At 46.6% G+C, this 27,159-nt stretch overlaps 1 protein-coding gene across 1 annotated transcript in view; it reads left to right on the top strand.

Annotated features, from left to right (window-relative positions):
- Positions 1–27,159, top strand: part of LOC115187885 (CUB and sushi domain-containing protein 3-like) — a 1,475,978-nt gene that overhangs the window by 1,149,322 nt on the left and 299,497 nt on the right. The window contains 11 exon segments of the mRNA XM_029746934.1: positions 4,247–4,359; positions 6,945–7,022; positions 9,438–9,525; positions 11,568–11,692; positions 13,736–13,857; positions 18,222–18,325; positions 18,729–18,841; positions 20,461–20,643; positions 20,943–21,133; positions 22,482–22,617; positions 24,534–24,728. Coding sequence (XP_029602794.1) covers positions 4,247–4,359; positions 6,945–7,022; positions 9,438–9,525; positions 11,568–11,692; positions 13,736–13,857; positions 18,222–18,325; positions 18,729–18,841; positions 20,461–20,643; positions 20,943–21,133; positions 22,482–22,617; positions 24,534–24,728 — 1,448 coding nt within the window.

Here is a 27,159-nt window from a genome sequence, read left to right as displayed (position 1 = left end):
GTGGGCCCTGGTTAATGTAGTGCAGTATGTTCCCTATATAGTGTGGTTCTGGCCCTGTGGGCCCTGGTTAATGTAGTGCAGTATGTTCCCTATAGTCTGGTTCTGGCCCTGTGGGCCCTGGTTAATGTAGTGCAGTATGTTCCCTATATAGTGTGATTCTGGCCCTGTGGGCCCTGGTTAATGTAGTGCAGTATGTTCCCTATATAGTGTGGTTCTGGCCCTGTGGGCCCTGGTTAATGTAGTGCAGTATGTTCCCTATATAGTCTGGTTCTGGCCCTGTGGGCCCTGGTTAATGTAGTGCAGTATGTTCCCTATATAGTCTGGTTCTGGCCCTGTGGGCCCTGGTTAATGTAGTGCAGTATGTTCCCTATATAGTGTGGTTCTGGCCCTGTGGGCCCTGGTTAATGTAGTGCAGTATGTTCCCTATATAGTGTGGTTCTGGCCCTGTGGGCCCTGGTTAATGTAGTGCAGTATGTTCCCTATATAGTGTGGTTCTGGCCCTGTGGGCCCTGGTTAATGTAGTGCAGTATGTTCCCTATATAGTCTGGTTCTGGCCCTGTGGGCCCTGGTTAATGTAGTGCAGTATGTTCCCTATATAGTGTGGTTCTGGCCCTGTGGGCCCTGGTTAATGTAGTGCAGTATGTTCCCTATATAGTCTGGTTCTGGCCCTGTGGGCCCTGGTTAATGTAGTGCAGTATGTTCCCTATATAGTCTGGTTCTGGCCCTGTGGGCTCTGGCTAAAGTAGTGCAGTATGTTCCCTATATAGTCTGGTTCTGGCCCTGTGGGCCCTGGTTAATGTAGTGCAGTATGTTCCCTATATAGTGTGGTTCTGGCCCTGTGGGCCCTGGTTAATGTAGTGCAGTATGTTCCCTATATAGTGTGGTTCTGGCCCTGTGGGCCCTGGTTAATGTAGTGCAGTATGTTCCCTATATAGTCTGGTTCTGGCCCTGTGGGCCCTGGTTAATGTAGTGCAGTATGTTCCCTATATAGTGTGGTTCTGGCCCTGTGGGCCCTGGTTAATGTAGTGCAGTATGTTCCCTATATAGTGTGGTTCTGGCCCTGTGGGCCCTGGTTAATGTAGTACAGTATGTTCCCTATATAGTCTGGTTCTGGCCCTGTGGGCCCTGGTTAATGTAGTGCAGTATGTTCCCTATATAGTGTGGTTCTGGCCCTGTGGGCCCTGGTTAATGTAGTGCAGTATGTTCCCTATATAGTCTGGTTCTGGCCCTGTGGGCCCTGGTTAATGTAGTGCAGTATGTTCCCTATATAGTGTGGTTCTGGCCCTGTGGGCCCTGGTTAATGTAGTGCAGTATGTTCCCTATATAGTCTGGTTCTGGCCCTGTGGGCCCTGGTTAATGTAGTGCAGTATGTTCCCTATATAGTGTGGTTCTGGCCCTGTGGGCCCTGGTTAATGTAGTGCAGTATATTCCCTATATAGTCTGGTTCTGGCCCTGTGGGCCCTGGTTAATGTAGTGCAGTATGTTCCCTATATAGTGTGGTTCTGGCCCTGTGGGCCCTGGTTAATGTAGTGCAGTATGTTCCCTATATAGTCTGGTTCTGGCCCTGTGGGCTCTGGCTAAAGTAGTGCAGTATGTTCCCTATATAGTCTGGTTCTGGCCCTGTGGGCCCTGGTTAATGTAGTGCAGTATGTTCCCTATATAGTGTGGTTCTGGCCCTGTGGGCCCTGGTTAATGTAGTGCAGTATGTTCCCTATATAGTGTGGTTCTGGCCCTGTGGGCCCTGGTTAATGTAGTGCAGTATGTTCCCTATATAGTCTGGTTCTGGCCCTGTGGGCCCTGGTTAATGTAGTGCAGTATGTTCCCTATATAGTGTGGTTCTGGCCCTGTGGGCCCTGGTTAATGTAGTGCAGTATGTTCCCTATATAGTCTGGTTCTGGCCCTGTGGGCCCTGGTTAATGTAGTGCAGTATGTTCCCTATATAGTGTGGTTCTGGCCCTGTGGGCCCTGGTTAATGCAGTGCAGTATGTTCCCTATATAGTGTGGTTCTGGCCCTGTGGGCCCTGGTTAATGTAGTGCAGTATGTTCCCTATATAGTCTGGTTCTGGCCCTGTGGGCCCTGGTTAATGTAGTGCAGTATGTTCCCTATATAGTCTGGTTCTGGCCCTGTGGGCTCTGGCTAAAGTAGTGCAGTATGTTCCCTATATAGTCTGGTTCTGGCCCTGTGGGCCCTGGTTAATGTAGTGCAGTATGTTCCCTATATAGTGTGGTTCTGGCCCTGTGGGCCCTGGTTAATGTAGTGCAGTATGTTCCCTATATAGTGTGGTTCTGGCCCTGTGGGCCCTGGTTAATGTAGTGCAGTATGTTCCCTATATAGTGTGGTTCTGGCCCTGTGGGCCCTGGTTAATGTAGTGCAGTATGTTCCCTATATAGTCTGGTTCTGGCCCTGTGGGCCCTGGTTAATGTAGTGCAGTATGTTCCCTATATAGTGTGGTTCTGGCCCTGTGGGCCCTGGTTAATGTAGTGCAGTATGTTCCCCATATAGTGTGGTTCTGGCCCTGTGGGCCCTGGTTAATGTAGTGCAGTATGTTCCCTATATAGTCTGGTTCTGGCCCTGTGGGCCCTGGTTAATGTAGTGCAGTATGTTCCCTATATAGTCTGGTTCTGGCCCTGTGGGCTCTGGCTAAAGTAGTGCAGTATGTTCCCTATATAGTCTGGTTCTGGCCCTGTGGGCCCTGGTTAATGTAGTGCAGTATGTTCCCTATATAGTGTGGTTCTGGCCCTGTGGGCCCTGGTTAATGTAGTGCAGTATGTTCCCTATATAGTGTGGTTCTGGCCCTGTGGGCCCTGGTTAATGTAGTGCAGTATGTTCCCTATATAGTGTGGTTCTGGCCCTGTGGGCCCTGGTTAATGTAGTGCAGTATGTTCCCTATATAGTGTGGTTATGGCCCTGTGGGCCCTGGTTAATGTAGTGCAGTATGTTCCCTATATAGTGTGGTTCTGGCCCTGTGGGCCCTGGTTAATGTAGTGCAGTATGTTCCCTATATAGTGTGGTTATGGCCCTGTGGGCCCTGGTTAATGTAGTGCAGTATGTTCCCTATATAGTGTGGTTATGGTCCTGTGGGCCCTGGTTAATGTAGTGCAGTATGTTCCCTATATATTGTGGTTATGGCCCTGTGGGCCCTGGTTAAAGTAATGCAGTATGTTCCCTATATAGTGTGGTTCTGGCCCTGTGGGCCCTGGTTAATGTAGTGCAGTATATCCCTTATATAGTGTGGCCCTGTGGGCCCTGGTTAAAGTAGTGCAGTATATCCCTTATATAGTGTGGCCCTGTGGGCCCTGGTTAAAGTAATGCAGTGTAAATGGGTTATAGTGTGGTTCTGGCCCTATGGGCCCTGGTTAAAGTAATGCAGTGTAAATGGGTTAGGATGCCACTCAACCCTGGCCTGGTTAGCCAGAGAAACCAGCACAGGCCTCTGGCAGGGAGAGAGCACAGCATGCTGAATCCCTGGGATTAGAACAGAGCACAGCATGCTGAATCCCTGGGATTAGATCAGAGCACAGCATGCTGAATCCCTGGGATTAGAACAGAGCACAGCATGCTGAATCCCTGGGATTAGATCAGAGTACAGCATGCTGAATACCTGGGAGTAGAACAGAGCAGACTACAGCAGCTGATAACCATGTTGTTATAGACTACAGCAGCTGATAACCATGTAGAGAGAGAAAGGGAACTCACCAGCTGTGTCTGATAACCATGTTGTTATAGACTACACCAGCTGATAACCATGTTGTTATAGACTACACCAGCTGATAACCATGTTGTTATAGACTACACCAGCTGTGTCTGATAACCATGTTGTTATAGACTACACCAGCTGTGTCTGATAACCATGTTGTTATAGACTACACCAGCTGTGTCTGATAACCATGTTGTTATAGACTACACCAGCTGTGTCTGATAACCATGTTGTTATAGACTACACCAGCTGTGTCTGATAACCTTGTTGTTATAGACTACACCAGCTGATAACCATGTTGTTATAGACTACACCAGCTGTGTCTGATAACCTTGTTCTTTAGATACCAGATACTGGTTGATCCTTTCTCTTCTTGTTCTTGAAGTAACAACGGTTGAGATACAGATTGTCTGGAAGTGGACAGACATGACTGGCGATTGAACAGTCAGATTACAGTTATTGTTAACCCTTTAGCTTTTCCTGCAGGTTATCTGGTGATTGAACAGTCAGATTTACAGAGGCTGTTATGTCTGTATCTTTACCTGCAGGTTATCCGGTATGAATATACCAGCACCCATCATCAGCAACAAGAACTGGCTAAGACTCCATTTTGTGACCGATAGGAATCATCGACATAAAGGATTCACACTTCAGTATCAAGGTAAGACATAATTACCCAATTATTTAATGAATTCATTGACACATTTGATAACCATAAGATGTTATTTTTTTCACCTGAAAGTCTTTGTAATTGAATAACAACCAGAACGGACAAGGAGGACCAAGGAACTCTTTATACGATTACCTGACCTTTTTGGTGTTGCTATGTTCAACAGGTCCTCCTTGTTCTTTGATACCTAATAATCCCTAATAACTACTAATAACCACTCATAACCCCTAATAACCACCATTAGCCCCCTAATAACCCCTTATAACCACTCATAACCCCTAATAACCACTAATAATCCCTAATAATCACTCATAACCCCTTATAACCACTCATAACCCCTAATAACCCTTCATAGCCCCTAATGACCCCTCATAACCCCTAATAACCACTCATAGCCCCTTATAACTACTCATAACCACTCATAACCCCTCATAACCACTCATAACCCCTTATAACCACTCATAACCCCTAATAACCACTCAATACCCCTAATGGCCACTCATAACCCCTTATAACCACTTATAACCCCTGATAACCACTTATAACCCCTGATAACCACTCATAACCCCTTATAACCACTCATAACCCCTTATAACCACTCATAACCCCTTATAACCACTCATAACCCCTAATAACCCCTCATAACCACTCATAACCGCTTATAACCACTCATAACCCCTCATAACCCCTTATAACCACTCATAACCCCTTACCAAAGAGTACTTTCTACCTACTACTTTTCTGAAGATCTCATGTATCCGTGCAGCGTTTCATCCTCATCTTGTCTACTGATCAGTAACCAGTTGCATTCACTCGTCTCTGATTGGTTAAAGACTAAGGATGCCTTTGTTCTAGTTGTATCCCTCCAGACCAAAGGCCCCCTCCCTGATTGGTCAAATTGTTACAGATGTATTATACACTGCTTCCGTAACACACTGCAGAGCCAGACAGACTTCTATAATACATTACCTTCCCATTCTCCTTTACCAGGACTTTGAAGATAATGTTTATAAAGCAGCCTAACAGCTAGCTGGCCAATCCAGGCCATACATGAAAACCATTTTCTCAATGATGGTGTTTGGTGTAGTGCATATAGTGCACTACTTTTGACCAGATCCCTATAGGTGCACTGAAAAGGTGCTATTAAGGGACGCAAATATCTCTGTAATAATGTTGGTTGGTCTGTTTGTGTTGAAATTATTGTATGTCACAAGACATTTCCCCGGTGACAGTTTTCTGTTGTACCTGAAAATTCATTGCACCCACTTGGCTTCCTACGTCATAATCAGTCCCTGATCAGAGGGGAGGAAGGGAAAACAAGGCAGCGGATCTGTCTAGGAGGGCCCTAGAGGATCGCTTTCAGATTCATTCTATTATATTCTTATCATATTCATTAAAAGGTATATCAATTTTGTATTTGATTGGATACAGTGAGGGAAAAAAAGTATTTGATCCCCTGCTGATTTTGTACGTTTGCCCACTGACAAAGAAATGATCGGTCTATAATTTTAATGGTAGGTTTATTTGAACAGTGAGAGACAGAATAACAACAACAACAAAAATCCAGAAAAACGCATGTCAAAAATGTTATAAAATGATTTGCATTTTAATGAGGGAAATAAGTATTTGTAATTACATTTTTATGGAATTTATCAATGAAGTTATGGTCTGTATGTAGCAGGGATAATGGATCACTATTCTGTATGTAGCAGGGATAATGGATCACTTCTCTGTATGTAGCAGGGGTAATGGCTCACTTTTCTGTATGTAGCAGGGGTAATGGCTCACTTTTCTGTATGTAGCAGGGATAATGGATCACTATTCTGTATGTAGCAGGGATAATGGATCACTTCTCTGTATGTAGCAGGGGTAATGGCTCACTTTTCTGTATGTAGCAGGGATAATGGATCACTTTTCTGTATGTAGCAGGGGTAGTGGATCAATATTCTGTATGTAGCAGGGATAATGGATCACTAATCTGTATGTAGCAGGGATAATGGAATCACTTTTCTGTATGTAGCAGGGATAATGGATCACTATTCTGTATGTAGCAGGGATAATGGATCACTATTCTGTATGTAGCAGGGATAATGGATCACTATTCTGTATGTAGCAGGGATAATGGATCACTTCGCTGTATGTAGCAGGGATAATGGATCACTATTCTGTATGTAGCAGGGATAATGGATCACTATTCTGTATGTAGCAGGGATAATGGATCACTATTCTGTATGTAGCAGGGATAATGGATCACTTCTCTGTATGTAGCAGGGGTAATGGAATCACTATTCTGTATGTAGCAGGGATAATGGATCACTATTCTGTATGTAGCAGGGATAATGGAATCACTATTCTGTATGTAGCAGGGATAATGGATCACTATTCTGTATGTAGCAGGGATAATGGATCACTATTCTGTATGTAGCAGGGATAATGGAATCACTTTACTGAAACAAATATGAATCCGATAGCAATTATTCATGATGTTGATTCCTCATAGGGACAATGTGTTATTACTGAACTAATGCTGGAACTTTCTTTTATCTAATGCCATTGTTTTTATTGCTCTCAACCAGTGAAAAGCTCTGGAGAGCTGAAATCCAGAGGGGTAAAGTTACTTCCGGGAAAGGACAACAATAACAAATTGTCTTTGAGTAAGTTTCCTGTTCATCTTCATGCTAATCATTTACTGTGTGTGTTTGTGTTTTGGGCTGTTTGCTTGTTTGAGATGTGTGGGTTGTTTTGTTTTAAGCTGGGGCATTTAGCTCCACTCATAGAGAAAAGTGTTCCAAAAGGGTTCTTTGGCTGTCCCCATAGGAGAACCCTTTTGGTTCCAGGTAGAACCCTTTTTGGTTCCAGGTAGAACCCTTTTGGTTCCAGGTAGAACCCTTTTGGTTCCAGGTAGAACCCTTTTGGTTCCAGGTAGAGCCCTTTTTGGTTCCAGGTAGAACCCTTTTTGGTTCCAGGTAGAACCCTTTTTGGTTCCAGGTAGAACCCTCTGTGTAGAGGGTTCTAGATGGAACTCAAAAGGAATCGCTGAAGTGCAGTCCTTAGTCTTTTTTAACAAACGCAATGCCCCCCAGTGCTCGGCTGGAAATGGGCTCTGTAAAGCTACGTTGTTTACCCATGTGGAAAAGAGACATGAACATCAAATAAGAATCTTGTATTATTTGTCGAAAGATCTAATAAGCCGTCTAATAAGGATCTGGTAAGATTGTGTGTTTTACAGTGCCTTATGCTGTATGTTAGTGGTATATTTGTATATACAGTAGATTGTGTGTTTTACAGGGCCTTATGCTGTATGTTAGTGGTATATTTGTATATACAGTAGATTGTGTGTTTTACAGGGCCTTATGCTGTATGTTAGTGGTATATTTGTATATACAGTAGATTGTGTGTTTTACCTTATACTGTATGTTAGTGGTATATTTGTATATACAGTAGATTGTGTGTTTTACCTTATACTGTATGTTAGTGGTATATTTGTATATACAGTAGATTGTGTGTTTTACAGTGCCTTATACTGTATGTTAGTGGTATATTTGTATATACCGTAGATTGTGTGTTTTACAGTGCCTTATACTGTATGTTAGTGGTATATTTGTATATATGTTGACTTATATACCTTAAATTACATATACAATTGAAAACATGATTGTGGTGTACATGATCCCTCCCACTCCTCCCACTCCCCCCCTTCCTTCTCCTCCCCCCTTTCCTTCTCCTCCTCCTCCTCCTCCTCCTCCCCCCTTCCTTCTCCTCCCCCCTTTCCTTCTTCTCCTCCTCGCCCCCCTCCTTCTCCTCCCCCCTTTCCTCCTCCTCCTCCTCCCCCCTTCCTTCTCCTCCCCCCTTTCCTCCTCCTCCTCCTCCCCCCCTCCTTCTCCTCCCACCTTTCCTCCTCCTCCTCCTCCTCCCCCCTTCCTTCTCCTCCCCCCTTTCCTCCTCCTCCTCCTCCCCCCCTCCTTCTCCTCCCCCCTTTCCTTCTCCTCCTCCTCCTCCTCCTCCTCCCCCCTTCCTTCTCCTCCTCCCTTTCCTTCTTCTCCTCCTCCCCCCCTCCTTCTCCTCCCCCCTTTCCTCCTTCTCCTCCTCCCCCCTTCCTTCTCCTCTCCCCCCTTTCCTTCTCCTCCTCCTCCTCTCTCCCCCCTTTCCTTCTCCTCCTCCTCCCCCCCTTTCCTCCTCCTCCCCCTTCCTTCTCCTCTCCCCCCTTTCCTTCTCCTCCTCCTCCCCCCCTTTCCTCCTCCTCCCCCTTCCTTCTCCTCTCCTCTCCCCCCCTTTCCTTCTCCTCCTCTCCTTTCCTCCTCCTCCCCCTTCCTTCTCCTCTCCTCTCCCCCCTTTCCTTCTCCTCCTCCTCCCCCCCTTTCCTCCTCCTCCCCCTTCCTTCTCCTCCTCCTCCCCCCCTTTCCTCCTCCTCTCTCCCCCCCTTTCCTTCTCCTCCTCCTCCTCCCCTTTCCTCCTCCTCCCCCTTCCTTCTCCTCTCCCCCCTTTCCTTCTCCTCCTCCTCCCCTTTCCTCCTCCTCCCCCTTCCTTCTCCTCTCCTCCTCCCCCTTTCCTTCTCCTCCTCCTCCCCCCCCTTTCCTCCTCCTCCCCCTTCCTTCTCCTCTCCTCTCCCCCCTTTCCTTCTCCTCCTCCTCCCCCCCTTTCCTCCTCCTCCCCCTTCCTTCTCCTCTCCCCCCTTTCCTTCTCCTCCTCCTCCCCCCCTTTCCTCCTCCTCCCCCTTCCTTCTCCTCCTCTCTCCCCCCCTTTCCTTCTCCTCCTCCTCCCCCCCTTTCCTCCTCCTCCCCCTTCCTTCTCCTCTCCTCTCCCCCCTTTCCTTCTCCTCCTCCTCCCCCCCTTTCCTCCTCCTCCCCCTTCCTTCTCCTCTCCCCCCTTTCCTTCTCCTCTCCTCTCCCCCTTTCCTCCTCCTCCCCCTTCCTTCTCCTCTCCTCTCCCCCCCTTTCCTTCTCCTCCTCTCCTTTCCTCCTGATAACCAGTGACGTTATATTTCTACCTGATTGGTGTGTTTCTATAGTGAATCAATAAGCCTGATAACCAGTAACATTGTGTTTTTACCTGATATTGTGTTCCTACAGTGAACGAAGGAGGAATTAAACAGGTGTCCAATTATTGCCCAGACCCGGGAGAACCTGAGAACGGCAAACGCACAGGCTCTGACTTCAGGTGAGCTCGTCCGTAACTAAACGTGCCTGTCTACCTACCTCACATGGGCCTGTGTCCTAAATGGGCCCTGGTCAGACCTACCTCACATGGGCCTGTGTCCTAAATGGGCCCTGGTCAGACCTACCTCACATGGGCCTGTGTCCTAAATGGGCCCTGGTCAGACCTACCTCACATGGGCCTGTGTCCTAAATGGGCCCTGGTCAGACCTACCTCACATGGGCCTGTGTCCTAAATGGGCCCTGGTCAGACCTACCTCACATGGGCCTGTGTCCGAAATGGGCCCTGGTCAGACCTACCTCACATGGGCCTGTGTCCTAAATGGGCCCTGGTCAGACCTACCTCACATGGGCCTGTGTCCTAAATGGGCCCTGGTCAGACCTACCTCACATGGGCCTGTGTCCTAAATGGGCCCTGGTCAGACCTACCTCACATGGGCCCTGGTCAGACCTACTTCACATGGGCCTGTGTCCTAAATGGGCCCTGGTCAGACCTACCTCACATGGGCCTGTGTCCTAAATGGGCCCTGGTCAGACCTACCTCACATGGGCCTGTGTCCTAAATGGGCCCTGGTCAGAAGTAGTTCACTATATGGAGAACAGGAGGCCCTTTGATATCCAGCCATGGACTCAATTAGAATATAATACATCCTCTAGACTTCAGGCCCTAGTAAAAAAGAGACAAAACTAGATATTTTAATTTGCAGTTATGGCTTCAGTCCGTTTGTGCATAATATGGCCTCAGTCCATCTGTCAATAATATGGCCATCTGTCAGTAATATGGCATCAGTTCATCTGTCCCTAATATGTCCTCAGTCCATCTGTGCATAATATGTCCTCAGTCCATCTGTTCATAATATGTCCTCAGTCCATCTGTCCATAATATGTCCTCAGTCCATCTGTGCATAATATGTCCTCAGTCCATCTGTTCATAATATGTCCTCAGTCCATCTGTCCATAATATGTCCTCAGTCCATCTGTCCATAATATGTCCTCAGTGCATCTGTTCATAATATGTCCTCAGTCCGTCTGTCCATTTGGCCTCAGTCTATCTGTCCATAATATGGCCTCAGTCCATCTGTCCATAATATCTCCTCAGTCCATCTGTCCATAATATGTCCTCAGTCCATCTGTTCATAATATGTCCTCAGTCCATCTGTCCATAAGATGTCCCAAAGCTGATCCCAAAGCTTCTTATTATATTAAACTGTGTGGGTGGAGCTAGACTGTGAGGGTGGAGCTAGACTGTGTGGGTGGAGCTAGACTGTGTGGGTGGAGCTAGACTGTGTGGGTGGAGTTAGACTGTGTGGGTGGAGCTAGACTGCGTGGGTGGAGCTAGACTGTGAGGGTGGAGCTAGACTGTGAGGGTGGAGCTAGACTGTGTGGGTGGAGCTAGACTGCGTGGGTGGAGCTAGACTGTGAGGGTGGAGCTAGGCTGTGAGGGTGGAGCTAGACTGTGAGGGTGGAGCTAGACTGTGTGGGTGGAGCTAGACTGTGAGGGTGGAGCTAGACTGTGAGGGTGGAGCTAGACTGTGTGGGTGGAGCTAGACTGTGTGGGTGGAGCTAGACTGTGAGGGTGGAGCTAGACTGTGAGGGTGGAGCTAGACTGTGTGGGTGGAGCTAGACTTTGAGGGTGGAGCTAGACTGTGTGGGTGGAGCTAGACTGTGAGGGTGGAGCTAGACTGTGTGGGTGGAGCTAGACTGTGTGGGTGGAGCTAGACTGTGTGGGTGGAGCTAGACTGTGTGGGTGGAGCTAGACTTTGAGGGTGGAGCTAGACTGTGTGGGTGGAGCTAGACTGTGAGGGTGCAGCTAGACTGTGTGGGTGGAGCTAGACTGTGTGGGTGGAGCTAGACTGTGTGGGTGGAGCTAGACTGTGAGGGTGGAGCTAGACTGTGTGGGTGGAGCTAGACTGTGAGGGTGGAGCTAGACTGTGAGGGTGGAGCTAGACTGTGTGGGTGGAGCTAGACTGTGTGGGTGGAGCTCCTCTCAACCTTTTTCTTGTAAAGACTTCCTTTATTACATGAATGTGTTGTTATGTGTTCAAGCATTGGAGCGACGGCTCAGTTTACCTGTGATGAGGACCATGTGCTGCAGGGCTCCAAAACCATCACCTGTCAGAGGGTGGCTGAGGTGTTCGCTGCCTGGAGCGACCACAGACCTGTCTGTAAAGGTGAGGCCCTCTTCCTGGTACGTCTAATATAGATACATGCTGCCTGGAGCGACCACAGACCTGTCTGTGAAGGTGAGGCCCTCTTCCTGGTACATCTAATATAGATACATGCTGCTTGGAGCGACCACAGACCTGTCTGTAAAGGTGAGGCCCTCTTCCTGGTACATCTAATATAGATACATGCTGCCTGGAGCGACCACAGACCTGTCTGTAAAGGTGAGGCCCTCTTCCTGGTACATCTAATATAGATACATGCTGCCTGGAGCGACCACAGACCTGTCTGTGAAGGTGAGGCCCTCTTCCTGGTACATCTAATATAGATACATGCTGCCTGGAGCGACCACAGACCTGTCTGTAAAGGTGAGGCCCTCTTCCTGGTACATCTAATATAGATACATGCTGCTTGGAGCGACCACAGACCTGTCTGTAAAGGTGAGGCCCTCTTCCTGGTACATCTAATATAGATACATGCTGCTTGGAGCGACCACAGACCTGTCTGTGAAGGTGAGGCCCTCTTCCTGGTACATCTAATATAGATACATGCTGCTTGGAGCGACCACAGACCTGTCCGTAAAGATGAAGCCCTCTTTCGGGTACATCTAATATAGATACATGCTGCTTGGAGCGACCACAGACCTGTCTGTAAAGGTGAGGCCCTCTTCCTGGTACATCTAATATAGATACATGCTGCTTGGAGCGACCACAGACCTGTCCGTAAAGATGAAGCCCTCTTTCGGGTACATCTAATATAGATAACTGCTTTGATTAAACCAGGGCCTGTGGATATATGCAGATTCTAATGGTCAATCCTTTACCTCTGTTTAATATTGTACGATAGCAGAGAATATTACACCAGCAGGCCTTTACACAAGGTATTATTCCCTCTCTGCATTTATACATCTCACTCCTGTCTCTTGTTTCAGTTAAAGAGCTGCAGAACATTGACTAAACATGACATTTTCTAGTATCCCGTTTAAACATCTCAGTCCTGTCTCTTGTTTCAGTTAAAGAGCTGCAGAACATTGACTAAACATGACATTTTCTAGTCTCCCGTTTATACATCTCACTCCTGTCTCTTTTTAATTTTTCCATTTTTTTATTTAACCTTTATTTAACTAGACAAGTCAGTGAAGAACAAATTCTTATTTACAATGATGGCCTACCAAAAGGCAAAAGGCCTCCTGCGGGGACGGGGGATTAAACATAAAGTAAATAAAATACAGGGCAAAACACACATCACGACAAGAGAGACAACACAACACCACATAAAGAGAGACCAAAGACAACAACACAGCATGGCAGCAACACATGACATCACGACAAGAGAAACAACACAACACTACATAAAGAGAGACCATAAAAAGAGACCTAAGATAACAACACAGCATGGTAGCAACACAACACTACATAAAGAGAGACCATAAAAAGAGACCTAAGATAACAACACAGCATGGTAGCAACACAACACTACATACAGAGAGACCTAAGACAACAACACAGCATGGTAGCAACACAACATGACAACAACACAGCATGGTAGCAACACAACATGACAACAACACAGCATGGTAGCAACACAACACTACATAAAGAGAGACCATAAAAAGAGACCTAAGATAACAACACAGCATGGCAGCAACACATGACAACACAGCATGGTAGCAACACAACATGACAACAACATGGCAGCAACACATGAAAACACAGCATGGTAGCAACACAACATGACAACAGCATGGCAGCAACACATGAAAACACAGCATGGTAGCAACACAACATGACAACACAGCATGGTAGCAACACAACATGGTAGCAGCACAAAACATGGTACAAACGTTATTGGGCAGAGACAACAGCACAAAGGGCAAGGAGGTAGAGACAACAATACATCACACAAAGCAGCCACAACTGTCAGTAAGAGTGTCCATGATTGAATCTTTGAGTGATTGAGTCTTGTTTCAGTTAAAGAGCCGCGGAACATTGAGTAAACGTGACATATTCTAGTCTCTCATTTAAACATCTCACTCTTGTCTCTTGTTTCAGTGAAAACGTGCGGATCGACACTCCAGGGTCCATCGGGGACTTTCTCTTCTCCCAATTTCCCCATCCAGTACGAGAGTAATTCCCACTGTGTGTGGATTATCACTGCTAGTAACCCCAATAAGGTATGGTTTATATGCTTAAACCTTTACCGGTCAGCTCTCTCCTAGTCTCTCCTAGTCTTTCCCAGTCTCTCCTAGTCTCTCCTATGCTCTCCTGTGCTCTCCTAGTCTCTTCTATGCTCTCCTATGCTCTCCTATGCTCTCCCAGTCTCTCCTACTCTCTCCTAGTCTCTCCTAGTCTCTCCTAGTCTCTCCCAGTCTCTCCTAGTCTCTCCTAGTCTCTCCTAGCCTCTCCCAGTCTCTCCCAGTCTCTCCCAGTCTCTCCTATGCTCTCCCAGTCTCTCATAGTTTCTCCTATGATCTCCCAGTCTTTCCTAGTCTCTCCTAGTCTCTCCTAGTCTCTCCTATGATCTCCCAGTCTCTCATAGTCTCTCATAGTCTATCCTAGTCTCTCCTATGATCTCCCAGTCTCTCCTAGTCTCTCCTAGTCTCTCCTATGATCTCCCAGTCTCTCCTAGTCCCTCCTAGTCTCTCCTAGTCTCTCCTATGATCTCCCAGTCTCTCCTAGTCTCTCCTAGTCTCTCCTAGTCTCTCCTATGATCTCCCAGTCTCTCCCAGTCTCTCCTAGTCTCTCCTATGCTCGCCCAGTCTCTCCTAGTCTCTCCTATGATCTCCCAGTCTCTCCTAGTCTCTCCTAGTTTCTCCCAATCTCTCATAGTCTCTCCTAGTCTCTCCTATGATCTCCCAGTCTCTCCTAGTCTCTCCTAGTCTCTCCTAGTCTCTCCTATGATCTCCCAGTCTCTCATAGTCTCTCCTAGCCTCTCCTATGATCTCCCAGTCTCTCCTAGTCTCTCCTAGTCTCTCCTATGATCTCCCAGTCTCTCCTAGTCTCCCATAGTCTCTCCCAGTCTCTCCTAGTCTCTCCTAGTTTCTCCCAGTCTCTCCTAGTTTCTCCCAATCTCTCATAGTCTCTCCTAGTCTCTCCTATGATCTCCCAGTCTCTCCTAGTTTCTCCCAGTCTCTCATAGTCTCTCCTAGTCTCTCCTATGATCTCCCAGTCTCTCCTAGTCTCTCCTAGTTTCTCCTAGTCTCTCCTATGATCTCCCAGTCTCTCATAGTCTCTCCTAGTCTCTCCTATGATCTCCCAGTCTCTCATAGTCTCTCCTAGCCTCTCCTATGATCTCCCAGTCTCTCCCAGTCTCTCCTAGTTTCTCCCAGTCTCTCATAGTCTCCTCTAGTCTCTCCTATGATCTCCCAGTCTCTCCTAGTCTCTCCTAGTTTCTCCTAGTCTCTCCTATGATCTCCCAGTCTCTCATAGTCTCTCCTAGTCTCTCCTATGATCTCCCAGTCTCTCATAGTCTCTCCTAGCCTCTCCTATGATCTCCCAGTCTCTCCTAGTCTCTCCTAGTCTCTCCTAGTCTCTCCTATGATCTCCCAGTCTCTCCTAGTCTCTCCTAGCCTCTCCTATGATCTCCCAGTCTCTCCTAGTCTCTCCCAGTCTCTCCTAGTCTCTCCTATGATCTCCCAGTCTCTCCCAGTCTCTCCCAGTCTCTCCTAGTCTCTCCTAGTCTCTCCTAGTCTCTCCTAGTCTCTCCTAGTTTCTCCCAGTCTCTCCCAGTCTCTCCTAGTCTCTCCTATGATCTCCTAGTCTCTCTTAGTCTCTCCCAGTCTCTCCTAGTCTCTCCCAGTCTCTCCTAGTCTCTCCTATGATCTCCCAGTCTCTCCTAGTCTCTCCTAGCCTCTCCCAGTCTCTCCCAGTCTCTCCTAGTCTCTCCTAGTTTCTCCCAGTCTCTCCCAGTCTCTCATAGTCTCTCATAGTCTCTCCTAGTCTCTCCTAGTCTCTCCTAGTCTCTCCTAGTTTCTCCCAGTCTCTCCCAGTCTCTCCTAGTCTCTCCTATGATCTCCTAGTCTCTCTTAGTCTCTCCCAGTCTCTCCTAGTCTCTCCCAGTCTCTCCTAGTCTCTCCTATGATCTCCCAGTCTCTCCTAGTCTCTCCTAGCCTCTCCCAGTCTCTCCCAGTCTCTCCTAGTCTCTCCTAGTTTCTCCCAGTCTCTCCCAGTCTCTCATAGTCTCTCATAGTCTCTCCTAGTCTCTCCTATGCTCGCCCAGTCTCTCCTAGTCTCTCCTATGATCTCCCAGTCTCTCCCAGTCTCTCATAGTCTCTCATAGTCTCTCCTAGTCTCTCCCAGTCTCTCCCAGTCTCTCCTAGTCTCTCCTAGTCTCTCCTAGTCTCTCCTAGTCTCTCCCAGTCTCTCCCAGTCTCTCCTAGTCTCTCCCAGTCTCTCCTAGTCTCTCCTAGTTTCTCCCAGTCTCTCATTGACATTGAAGTCATTATCTATGCTTCACATTACCATGTGGTAGCTAACGTTACCTAACGTCATTAGGATAATTATGCACTGTTCCTGCATTGCTAATTCAAAACAAAAATTACGTGAAAACTCTGCAGGCACAGGGTGCGTCACAAATGGCACCATTTTCCCTATTTAGTGCACTACGTTTGACCAGTGGCCATTTGGTAAAGTGCACTATGTAAAGAATAGAGTGCACTTCGGGACGCTGTGCTGTCCTTCCCCGAAGCACAGACACTGCAAGGTCCTAGAGAACAACAGAAGCATGTTTCCGTCATGTTTCGCTGTTGGCATCGACAGCAATGTGACACCCGTGGCATTTCAAAGCTTTAATCTGAGCTCCGTGTGGACGAGGTAGAAATACACTTAAAAACAACAATATTCTGCTCCACCGTTTTTCTTCATTCAGATTAAGCTTCCCTGCATGTGTCCCTTTATATGTTAAAAGCTTCCCTGCATGTGTCATGTTATATGTTAAAAGCCTCCCTACATGTGTCATGTTATATGTTAAAAGCTTCCCTGCATGTGTCATGTTATATTCAGTTGTGTTAAAAGCTTCCCTGCATGTGTCATGTTATATTCGGTTGTGTTAAAAGCTTCCCTGCATGTGTCATGTTATATTCGGTTGTGTTAAAAGCTTCCCTGCATGTGCCATGTTATATGTTAAAAGCTTCCCTGCATGTGTCATGTTATATGTTAAAAGCTTCCCTGCATGTGTCATGTTATATTCGGTTGTGCGTATGGTTAAATTAAGGGAGGAGAGTAGCTCGGTCACAGTCAGCTACGATGCTTCCCAAATAGCAACCTATTCCCTATATAGTGCACTACATTTCATCAGGGCTCATATGGCTCTGGTCAGAAGTTGTGCACTATATAGAAAATAGGATGCTATTTGGGATGCATCGTAGGTGACTGTGACCAGAAGATTCATAAAAAGGGAAGACAGAAAGGCAATTCATTATTTCAGTCAATAAATTCATCTCAAATTGCATCTTTGCATGATTGCTTCTCAATATTTGATTTGTGTTCTGAGGGGGATTGTCAAATCCGTGCCATTAGCGATCTATAAAGTCCTCCCTGAAGACCATTTGCAGTGCTTCTGGTTTGAACAATTCATGGCCTCGCTTTTGGTTGAGAGAAACACACATGCCCGCTCTACTGGACGAAATTCATCCGTTTTGACAGGACTTGTTTAGGATTCATTGTGTTTAATCGAATCGTCTTTCACTCATTGTGAACTGAAAGCTGTGGGCGGGTATTTAGTAAACATCAGAAAATGACTTGAATGAATATGATTCTGAACACTGTCCCAAAGGTGTGTTTATGCAAATCAGCAGCTGGTACATTTACATTTTAGTCATTTAGCAGACGCTCTTATCCAGAGCGACTTACAGTAGTGAATGCATACATTTCATATTAAATTTTTTTCCCCCATACTGGTCCCCAGTGGGAATCGAACCCACAACCCTGGCGTTGCAAACACCATGCTCTACCAACTGAGCCACACGGGTAGTGCGTCTGTTTATGAATGTGACGTGGGGTAAATGTCCGATGATTCTCTGTTCACATGCTGTGACTTGATAACGTAATAGCAGTGCATACAGTGCAGTAGCTGGGATGGATTGTGTTTCTGTTATCTTCCCTAAAGCTTTCTGTCAGAGGTGGATTAGCTGTCTAATAGCTGTTTACCAGATACCACGTCCTGTTATACAGCCAATCAAATGAACACACTGTTTATAAAATAAAATAATTCAAGTCAAATAAAGCAATGCATTCATTTTACATTTTAGTCATTTAGCAGACGCTCTTATCCAGAGCGACTTACAGTAGTGAATGCATACATTTCATACATTTTTTCTCCGTACTGGTCCCTCGTGGGAATCGAACCCACAACCCTGGCGTTACAAACACATTGCAAGCACCATGCTCTACCAACTGAGCCACACGGTACCAGATCGGTTGTAATTGTAAATAAGAATCTGAGAACAATTTTGTTGTCCAATGAATAATAATGTGTATATAATATAAATGAGTGTAAAATACGTTGGCAGTATATGTTGTAATCGGTAGACTTCAACAGGTTATCCAGATCAACTTTGAGGAGTTTGACCTGGAGATCGGCTATGACTCATTAACCATCGGAGACGGAGGGCAGGTTGGAGACTCCAGAACAATAATACAGGTGTAAGTATTACACTCCAATTATCCTCAGATCCCACAACCAAATCTAGCATGATCTAGCTGTCAGATTATACTTAAATAAACATGTCTGTTGTTTGATGGTTCAATTAAGTCCACTTACATTCCACGTTGTTATAAAATGTTAATATTAACTCTAACTAATAAACATGTTTGTTGTTTACAATAATGACTTATTGTCAAGTCTCTCTTTACATGCCTGGTTGTTTAAAAAAGGTAAATAGCTTTTACGATAACCCTGTGTCTTATTTCAGTTTATGTATTTAACCTTTATTTGGACAGATAATTCAATTAAGAACAGATTCTTATTTACAATAGCAACCGATCTGATTGGCTGAAGGGCAGTATTGTGACGGGCCATTGGTTTGTATTGTGCTCTTATCTGCAGCCTGACAGGCAGCTTCGTGCCTGACCTTATTGTCAGCATGTCCCATCAAATGTGGCTCCACCTTCAGTCTGATGAGAGCGTGGGCTCTATCGGCTTCAAGATCAACTATAAAGGTACAGACACTATCCACCTCTTTAACCCTAGACACAGTATACAGTCCTCCTCTGTGCTGATAACCATAAAATGTTGAGATACAAACACTATCCACCTCTTTAACCCTAGACACAGTATACAGTCCTCCTCTGTGCTGATAACAATAAAATGTTGAGATACAAACACTATCAAACTACCTTAGCCCATGCCTGTCCCAGACCTGCCCCCAGCCCCTATCCCCAGCCCCCAGCCCCAGCTCCTAGCCCCCAGCCCCTAGCCCCCAGCCCCTATCCCCAGCCCCTAGCCCCCAGCCCCAATCTCCAGCCCCTATCCCCAGCCCCAATCTCCAGCCCCTAGCCCCCAGCCCCAATCTCCAGCCCCTAGCCCCCAGCCCCTATCCCCAGCCCCTAGCCCCCAGCCCCAATCTCCAGCCCCCAGCCCCTATCCCCAGCCCCCAGCCCCAATCTCCAGCCCCCAGCCCCTATCCCCAGCCCCTATCCCCAGCCCCTAGCTCCCAACTCCTATCCCCGGCCCCTATCCCCAGCCCCTAGCCCCCAGCCCAATCTCCAGCCCCTAGCACCTATCCACAGCCCCTATCCCCAGCCCCTATCCCCAGCCCCCAGCCCCAATCTCCAGCCCCTAGCCCCCAGCCCCTATCCCCAGCCCCTATCCCCAGCCCCTATTCCCAGCCCCTATACCCAGCCCCTATCCCCAGCTCCCAGCTTCTTGACAATAACCCCTGCACCAGACTAGCTCCATCCCAGACCTGGCCCAGGACCAGACTAGCTCCATCCCAGACCTGACCCAGGACCAAACCTTCTCCATCCCAGACCTGGCCCAGGACCAGACTACCTCCATCCCAGACCTGGCCCAGGACCAGACTACCTCCATCCCAGACCTGGCCCAGGACCAGACTACCTCCATCCCAGACCTGACCCAGGACCAGACTACCTCCATCCCAGACCTGGCCCAGGACCAGACTACCTCCATCCCAGACCTGGCCCAGGACCAGAATACCTCCATCCCAGACCTGGCCCAGGACCAGACTACCTCCATCCCAGACTTGGCCCAGGACCAGACTACCTCCATCCCAGACCTGGCCCAGGACCAGACTACCTCCATCCCAGACCTGGCCCAGGACCAGACTACCTCTATCCCAGACCTGGCACAGGACCAGACTACCTCCATCCCAGACCTGGCCCAGGACCAGGTCCAGACTACCTCCATCCCAGACCTGACCCAGGACCAGACTACCTCCATCCCAGACCTGGCCCAGGACCAGACTACCTCCATCCCAGACCTGGCCCAGGACCAGACTACCTCCATCCCAGACCTGGCCCAACACCAGACTACCTCCATCCCAGACCTGGCCCAACACCAGACTACCTCCATCCCAGACCTGGCCCAGGACCAGACTACCTCCATCCCAGACCTGGCCCAGGACCAGGTCCAGACTACCTCCATCCCAGACCTGGCCCAGGACCAGACTACCTCCATCCCAGACCTGGCCCAGGACCAGGTCCAGACTACCTCCATCCCAGACCTGGCCCAGGACCAGAGACCCTATCAGACAGATAGTATCAGTATCAAACAGATAAAGGACTAACATTTGACTAATCCCTGTCTCTTTCTCTGACAGAGATTGATAAGGAGAGTTGTGGGGACCCAGGCACACCTCTGTATGGCTTCCAGGAGGGCAGTGGGTTTCTGAACGGGAACGTGCTGCGGTTCGAGTGCCAGTTTGGCTTCGAGCTGATTGGAGAGAGGATGATCACCTGTCAGAACAACAACCAATGGTCTGCTAACATCCCCATGTGCATATGTGAGTATGTTCATTGTTTGAAATGCCATGTTAAAGCACAGTAATTCTGTGGAAGATGTTTTATTTTTTATTTTTTTAATAAGTAAGGAAATGCATTATTACACCTTTCAGGTTTTACATCCCGTATGTAACAGAGCACCATGTTGTGCAGTATGTACAGTATATTTATAGGAAAACCCTCCCATCCTGCATCGGTGGAATACCTTAATGAACATATGTTCATGAGTGAACATATAACATAGGAACATGCGAACATAAACATTTCTACACCTAACCCACTCCTTTTCCTACTCCCACAGTCCCATGTTTCTCCAACTTCACGGCGGCCGTGGGCACCGTGCTGTCCCCTGACTACCCAGAGGGCTATGGGAACAACCTGAACTGTGTGTGGATCATCATCTCTGAACCCGGCAGCCGGATCCACCTGGCCTTCAACGACTTTGACCTGGAGCCTCCATACGACTTCCTCACCGTGAAGGACGGAGACCAGGTAATGGATTGATTGAGACCAGGTAATGGATTAATTGAGACTAGGTAATGGATTGATTGAGACGAGGTAATGGATTAATTGAGACTAGGTAATGGATTGATTGAGACCAGGTAATGGATTGATTGAGACCAGGTAATGGATTGATTGAGACCAGGTAATGGATTGATTAAGACCAGGTAATGGATTGATTGAGACCAGGTAATGGATTGATTGAGACCAGGTAATGGATTGATTGAGACCAGGTAATGGATTCATTGAGACTAGGTAATGGATTGATTGAGACCAGGTAATGGATTCATTGAGACCAGGTAATGGATTAATTGAGACTAGGTCATGGATTGATTGAGACCAGGTAATGGATTGATTGAGACCAGGTAATGGATTGATTAAGACCAGGTAATAGATTGATTGAGACCAGTTAATGGATTGATTGAGACCAGGTAATGGATTGACTGAGACCAGGTAATGGATTGATTGAGACCAGGTAATGGATTGATTGAGACCAGGTAATGGATTGATTGAGACCAGGTAATGGATTGATTGAGACCAGGTAATGGATTGATTGAGACCAGGTAATGGATTGATTGAGACCAGGTAATGGATTGATTGAGACCAGGTAATGGATTCATTGAGACTAGGTAATGGATTGATTGAGACCAGGTAATGGATTCATTGAGACCAGGTAATGGATTAATTGAGACTAGGTCATGGATTGATTGAGACCAGGTAATGGATTGATTGAGACCAGGTAATGGATTGACTGAGACCAGGTAATGGATTGATTGAGACCAGGTAATGGATTGATTGAGACCAGGTAATGGATTGATTAAGACCAGGTAATGGATTGATTGAGACCAGGTAATGGATTGATTGAGACCAGGTAATGGATTGATTGAGACTAGGTAATGGATTGATTGAGACCAGGTAATGGATTGATTGAGACCAGGTAATGGATTGATTGAGACTAGGTAATAGATTGATTGAGACCAGGTAATGGATTGATTGAGACCAGGTAATGGATTGATTGATTGATAATTGATTGAGTAGCTAGTCAAAGGGGAAGGGCATCATGGAGGTTTTTAAATCACTCTTAAAAACCCACCGTTTCAGCTTGGCCTGAAAGCTTCCTAGCTTTATGTTAGTGGTTTCATACGTCCTTTCTGGGATTTTAGGTTATTTTAGTTAATCTCTTACTGCCTCTTGGTTTGTGGTTAATTCTTTCATTTTCTTGTTTTACCAAAAAAGTGATTGTTGTTTTAAGTGTTATTGTTTATTTGAATAGTGTTGTGAGGTTTAAATGCTCCCCCTTTAAATAAATAACGTTTACAATACCATGTGGTTGTACCAGACGGGCTCGTCCATCCTGGGGAGATACTCGGGTGCCGAGGTGCCCTCTCATTTCAGCTCCAACAGCAACATCCTCCAGCTGGAGTTCCAGGCAGACCACTCCATGTCCGGAAGGGGATTCAACATCACCTACAGCAGTCAGTACACTACTCTATTTATTACCGTGTCGTACAAGTGTAACGTGGGTCGTATAAAGGGGGACCAATGCGCGGCGTGTGGAGTGCTCATATTTACTTTAATGAAAACACTTAAACAAAACAAACAACAACAAAAAACGACAGCCAACAGTTCCGTCAGGTGATAACTCACAAAACGGAAAACAACTACCCACAAAAACCCCATAGACAAACCCCAACTTAAATATGATGTCCAATTAGAGGTAACGAGGACCAGCTGCCTCCAATTGGAGATCAACCTAAACAACCCCAACATAGAAATAGAAAAACTAGAACTCAAACATAGAAATAGAAAACATAGAAAAACACAAAACACCCCCTGTCACGCCCTGACCTACTCTACTATAGAAAAGGACATCTTACTAGGGTCAGGACGTGACAACAAGTCACATTTATTTTTTGGAGAAGCCATTGATGACCAAGTGTACAGTCTTGTGAGTCATTGTAACCCCACTGGTAAAATATGTTGAATTAGCGTTTGTTCATTGTCATATTTTGTTTTTGCTAGGCACACTGTTACAAGGCTGTACTAGTAGATCTGTCACACATCTCTTATCGTTAGGTCAGTCACCCAAAGGATGCTGGTAGATCTGTCACACGTCTCTTATCGTTAGGTCAGTCACCCAAAGGATGCTGGTAGATCTGTCACACATCTCTTATCGTTAGGTCAGTCACCCAAAGGATGCTGGTAGATCTGTCACACATCTCTTATCGTTAGGTCAGTCACCCAAAGGATGCTGGTAGATGTGTTACACATCTCTTATCGTTAGGTCAGTCACCCAAAGGATGCTGGTAGATCTGTCACACATCTCTTATCGTTAGGTCAGTCACCCAAAGGATGCTGGTAGATGTGTTACACATCTCTTATCGTTAGGTCAGTCACCCAAAGGATGCTGGTAGATCTGTCACACATCTCTTATCGTTAGGTCAGTCACCCAAAGGATGCTGGTTCGAATATTTGAGGTGACAAAGGTGAAACATCTGTCGATGTGCCCTTGAGCAAGGCACTTAACCGTGATTTGCTCTCGGTGCACAATGCTACTATGGCTGACCCTGTAAAACAACACATTTCACTGCAGCTTTCCAGTGGATGGGACAACTTTGATATATATTTTAAAATGTTTTTTTATTATTATTTTTCAAACAAATGTACAGTCTTGTGTTTCATTGTATATAATTGTATGACTTTATCTAACATTTTAGCTTCAATATCAACTACATGAATCAGTAAAGTCACAGGGCAGATAGATGTTGGATTAATGTTGTGTCAACGTTATATTATAAAACCCCCACTCTATTGCCAGGCTCTGTTTAACAGATGCGTCACACGTCTGATATTGTTGACAGGTTGCTGACGGCCGTATATACAGTATTGTCATTTGCAGTACGTATGTAATGACAGCTACATTATGCGGATAAAATGGAGGGAGCAAACGAACGACCCTCAGTTTCAATGGGAATGAATATCCCAGGCTATTATATGGTTGAATAGAATGACACCATGGTGTCTGTTCTCCTCTGTCAAGGCAGTGCGGTGCCTTAGAGGAGGTGTTGTGGTTCTGAGACCTGCTGTAGACGAGCAGTGGGGGATTTATCTCATCTTTTCTTTTCTTGCCACATTTCTTTCTTTATCCTCCTGCTTTTTGAAAGGCCTTATTTCTCATCAGACACTATATATCATGTTTCCCTCCCTCCCTCCCTCACTCCCTCTCTCTCTCTCTCCCTCCCTCCCTCTCCCTCCCTCTCCCTCCCTCTCTCCCTCCCCCTCCCTCCTCTCTCCCTCCCTCCCTCCCTCCCTCCCTCCCTCCCTCCCTCCCTCCCTCCCTCCCTCCCTCCCTCCCTCCCTCCCTCTCTCCCTCTCCCTCCCTCCCCTTCAGCATTTGGCCACAACGAGTGTCCGGACCCAGCCGTCCCTCTGAACGCCAGACGGTTCGGGGACAGTTTCCAGCTGGGTAGCTCTGTCTCTGTGGTTTGTGAGGAGGGTTTCATCAAGACCCAGGGTACTGACACTATCACCTGCCAGCTGGAAGGGGGCAAGGTCATGTGGAGCGGACCCATCCCTAAATGTGAAGGTAACAACGATTCATTATTCAGACATTTCCATTGGATGGGGAAAGTGATATCCTTCAGTTATACCGCACCAGGACATGCTCTACATGTGAAGGTAGGACTACAGAGGATGATTTATCAAGTTATTTTACAGGATATTATGTGAGGATTAGTGATCATGAATTGTTTTCTATCTGTCAACTATGTATTGTTACCCCTGGTAACGATCGTCGTAGAAAGTAGACCGAGGTGCAGCGTGTTCAGTGCTCATGAGAAAAATATTTAATTTAACTCAGACCACTAACGCAAACAATAAACAAAGAAACACGACCGTCACGTTCTGCAGGCTTTACAGATCTGTACAAAAACAAGATCCCACACAGAAGGAGGGAAAAAGGGCTGCCTAAGTATGATTCCTAATCAGAGACAACGATAGACAGCTGCCTCTGATTAGGAACCATACTCAACACAAACAAATAGAACACATAGACTGGCACAGAACGCCCACCCCACATCACACCCTGATCTAACCCCCCCAAAAAAGGGGAAATAAACGTCAATCTAAGGTCAGGGCGTGTCACCCCTCCTGTGACCTGTTGTAAGTGTCTGATGTCAGGGCTGTAGCCATAATAATAATTGTCGTAAGGCAGAGTGGAGAATCATTTTAGTTGAAGGGCCGCGTCGGGATCTCCCCATATTCAACGCAGGTTATAGATGTTTAACCAGTGTGTTTGTCAAAGTCAATTTGCAGGATGGAAAAGGGGCTGCTATTTCAAAATATATAGTTATATTATTATTCCTCCATACTTTCTATATGGTTTTATGCTTTATCTTCACGTGGAGCCCGGGGACAGACTGGAGACGTTGGTTTTATTTTATTGCTTATTGTCTCAGATATATGGCAACTACACTCGGTTTTAATTCACTGCAACATTTAACTTTGTATTGAGATGAATTAAAACCAAGTGTTGTTGCCATATATCTGAGACAATAAGCAATAAAATAAAACCAACGTCTCCAGTCTATCCCCTGACTCTACACGAGGTTCCTCTGCTACAGTAGAAACATCTCTCTGACTCTACACGAGGTTCCTCTGCTACAGTAGAAACATCTCTCTGACTCTACAGAGGTTCCTCTGCTACAGTAGAAACATCTCTCTGACTCTACAGAGGTTCCTCTGCTACAGTAGAAACATCTCTCTGACTCTACAGAGGTTCCTCTGCTACAGTAGAAACATCTCTCTGACTCTACAGAGGTTCCTCTGCTACAGTAGAATCAAATCAAATCAAATGTATTTATATAGCACTTCGTACATCAGCTGATATCTCAAAGTGCTGTACAGAAACCCAGCCTAAAACCCCAAACAGCAAGCAATGCATGTGAAAGAAGCACGGTGGCTAGGAAAAACTCCCTAGGAAAAACTCCCTAGAAAGGCCAAAAACCTAGGAAGAAACCTAGAGAGGAACCAGGCTATGAGGGGTGGCCAGTCCTCTTCTGGCTGTGCCGGGTGGATATTATAACAGAACATGGTCAAGATGTTCAAATGTTCATAAATGACCAGCATGGTCAAATAATAATAATCATAGTAGTTGTCGAGGGTGCAACAAGCACGTCCGGTGAACAGGTCAGGGTTCCATAGCCGCAGGCAGAACAGTTGAAACTGGAGCAGCAGCATGGCCAGGTGGACTGGGGACAGCAAGGAGTCATCATGCCAGGTAGTCCCGAGGCATGGTCCTAGGGCTCAGGTCCTCCGAGAGAAAGAAAGAAAGAGAGAAAGAGAGAATTAGAGAGAGCATATTTAAATTCACACAGGACACCGGATAAGACAAGATAAATACTCCAGATGTAACAGAAACATCTCTCTGACTCTACAGAGGTTCCTCTGCTACAGTAGAAACATCTCTCTGACTCTACAGAGGTTCCTCTGCTACAGTAGAAACATCTCTCTGACTCTACAGAGGTTCCTCTGCTACAGTAGAAACATCTCTCTGACTCTACAGAGGTTCCTCTGCTACAGTAGAAACATCTCTCTGACTCTACACGAGGTTCCTCTGCTACAGTAGATACATCTCTCTGTATGTTGGTCATGTCCTTGAGGTTGCAGGGAGGTGAGCAGCTCTAACAGTACAGCAGATAATTGCCTCCGTCTCTCCCTGGGTCGGTCCCAAATGTTACACTATTCCCTACATGGGCCCTGGTCAAAAGTAGTGCCCTATTTAGGGAATAGAATGCCATTTGGGATGCATCCCCTGACCCATGTAGTACCTAAGTAGATACTATATCATATTCTCTGTCTCTCTCTCTCGCTCTTTCTCTCTCTCTCTCTGTCTCTGTCTCTCTCTCTCTGTCTCTCTCTCTCTGTGTCTCTTTCTCTCTGTCTCTCTCACTCTCTCTCTCTCTCTCTCTCTCTCTCTCTCTCTCTCTCTCTCTCTCTCTCTCTCTCTCTCTCTCTCT

The sequence above is a fragment of the Salmo trutta genome, unplaced genomic scaffold, assembly GCF_901001165.1.
Source record: "Salmo trutta unplaced genomic scaffold, fSalTru1.1, whole genome shotgun sequence".
NCBI classification, from domain to species: domain Eukaryota; kingdom Metazoa; phylum Chordata; class Actinopteri; order Salmoniformes; family Salmonidae; genus Salmo; species Salmo trutta.
The sequence above is the reverse complement of the archived record's forward strand: the minus strand, read 5'-3'. Positions and strand labels throughout refer to the sequence as shown.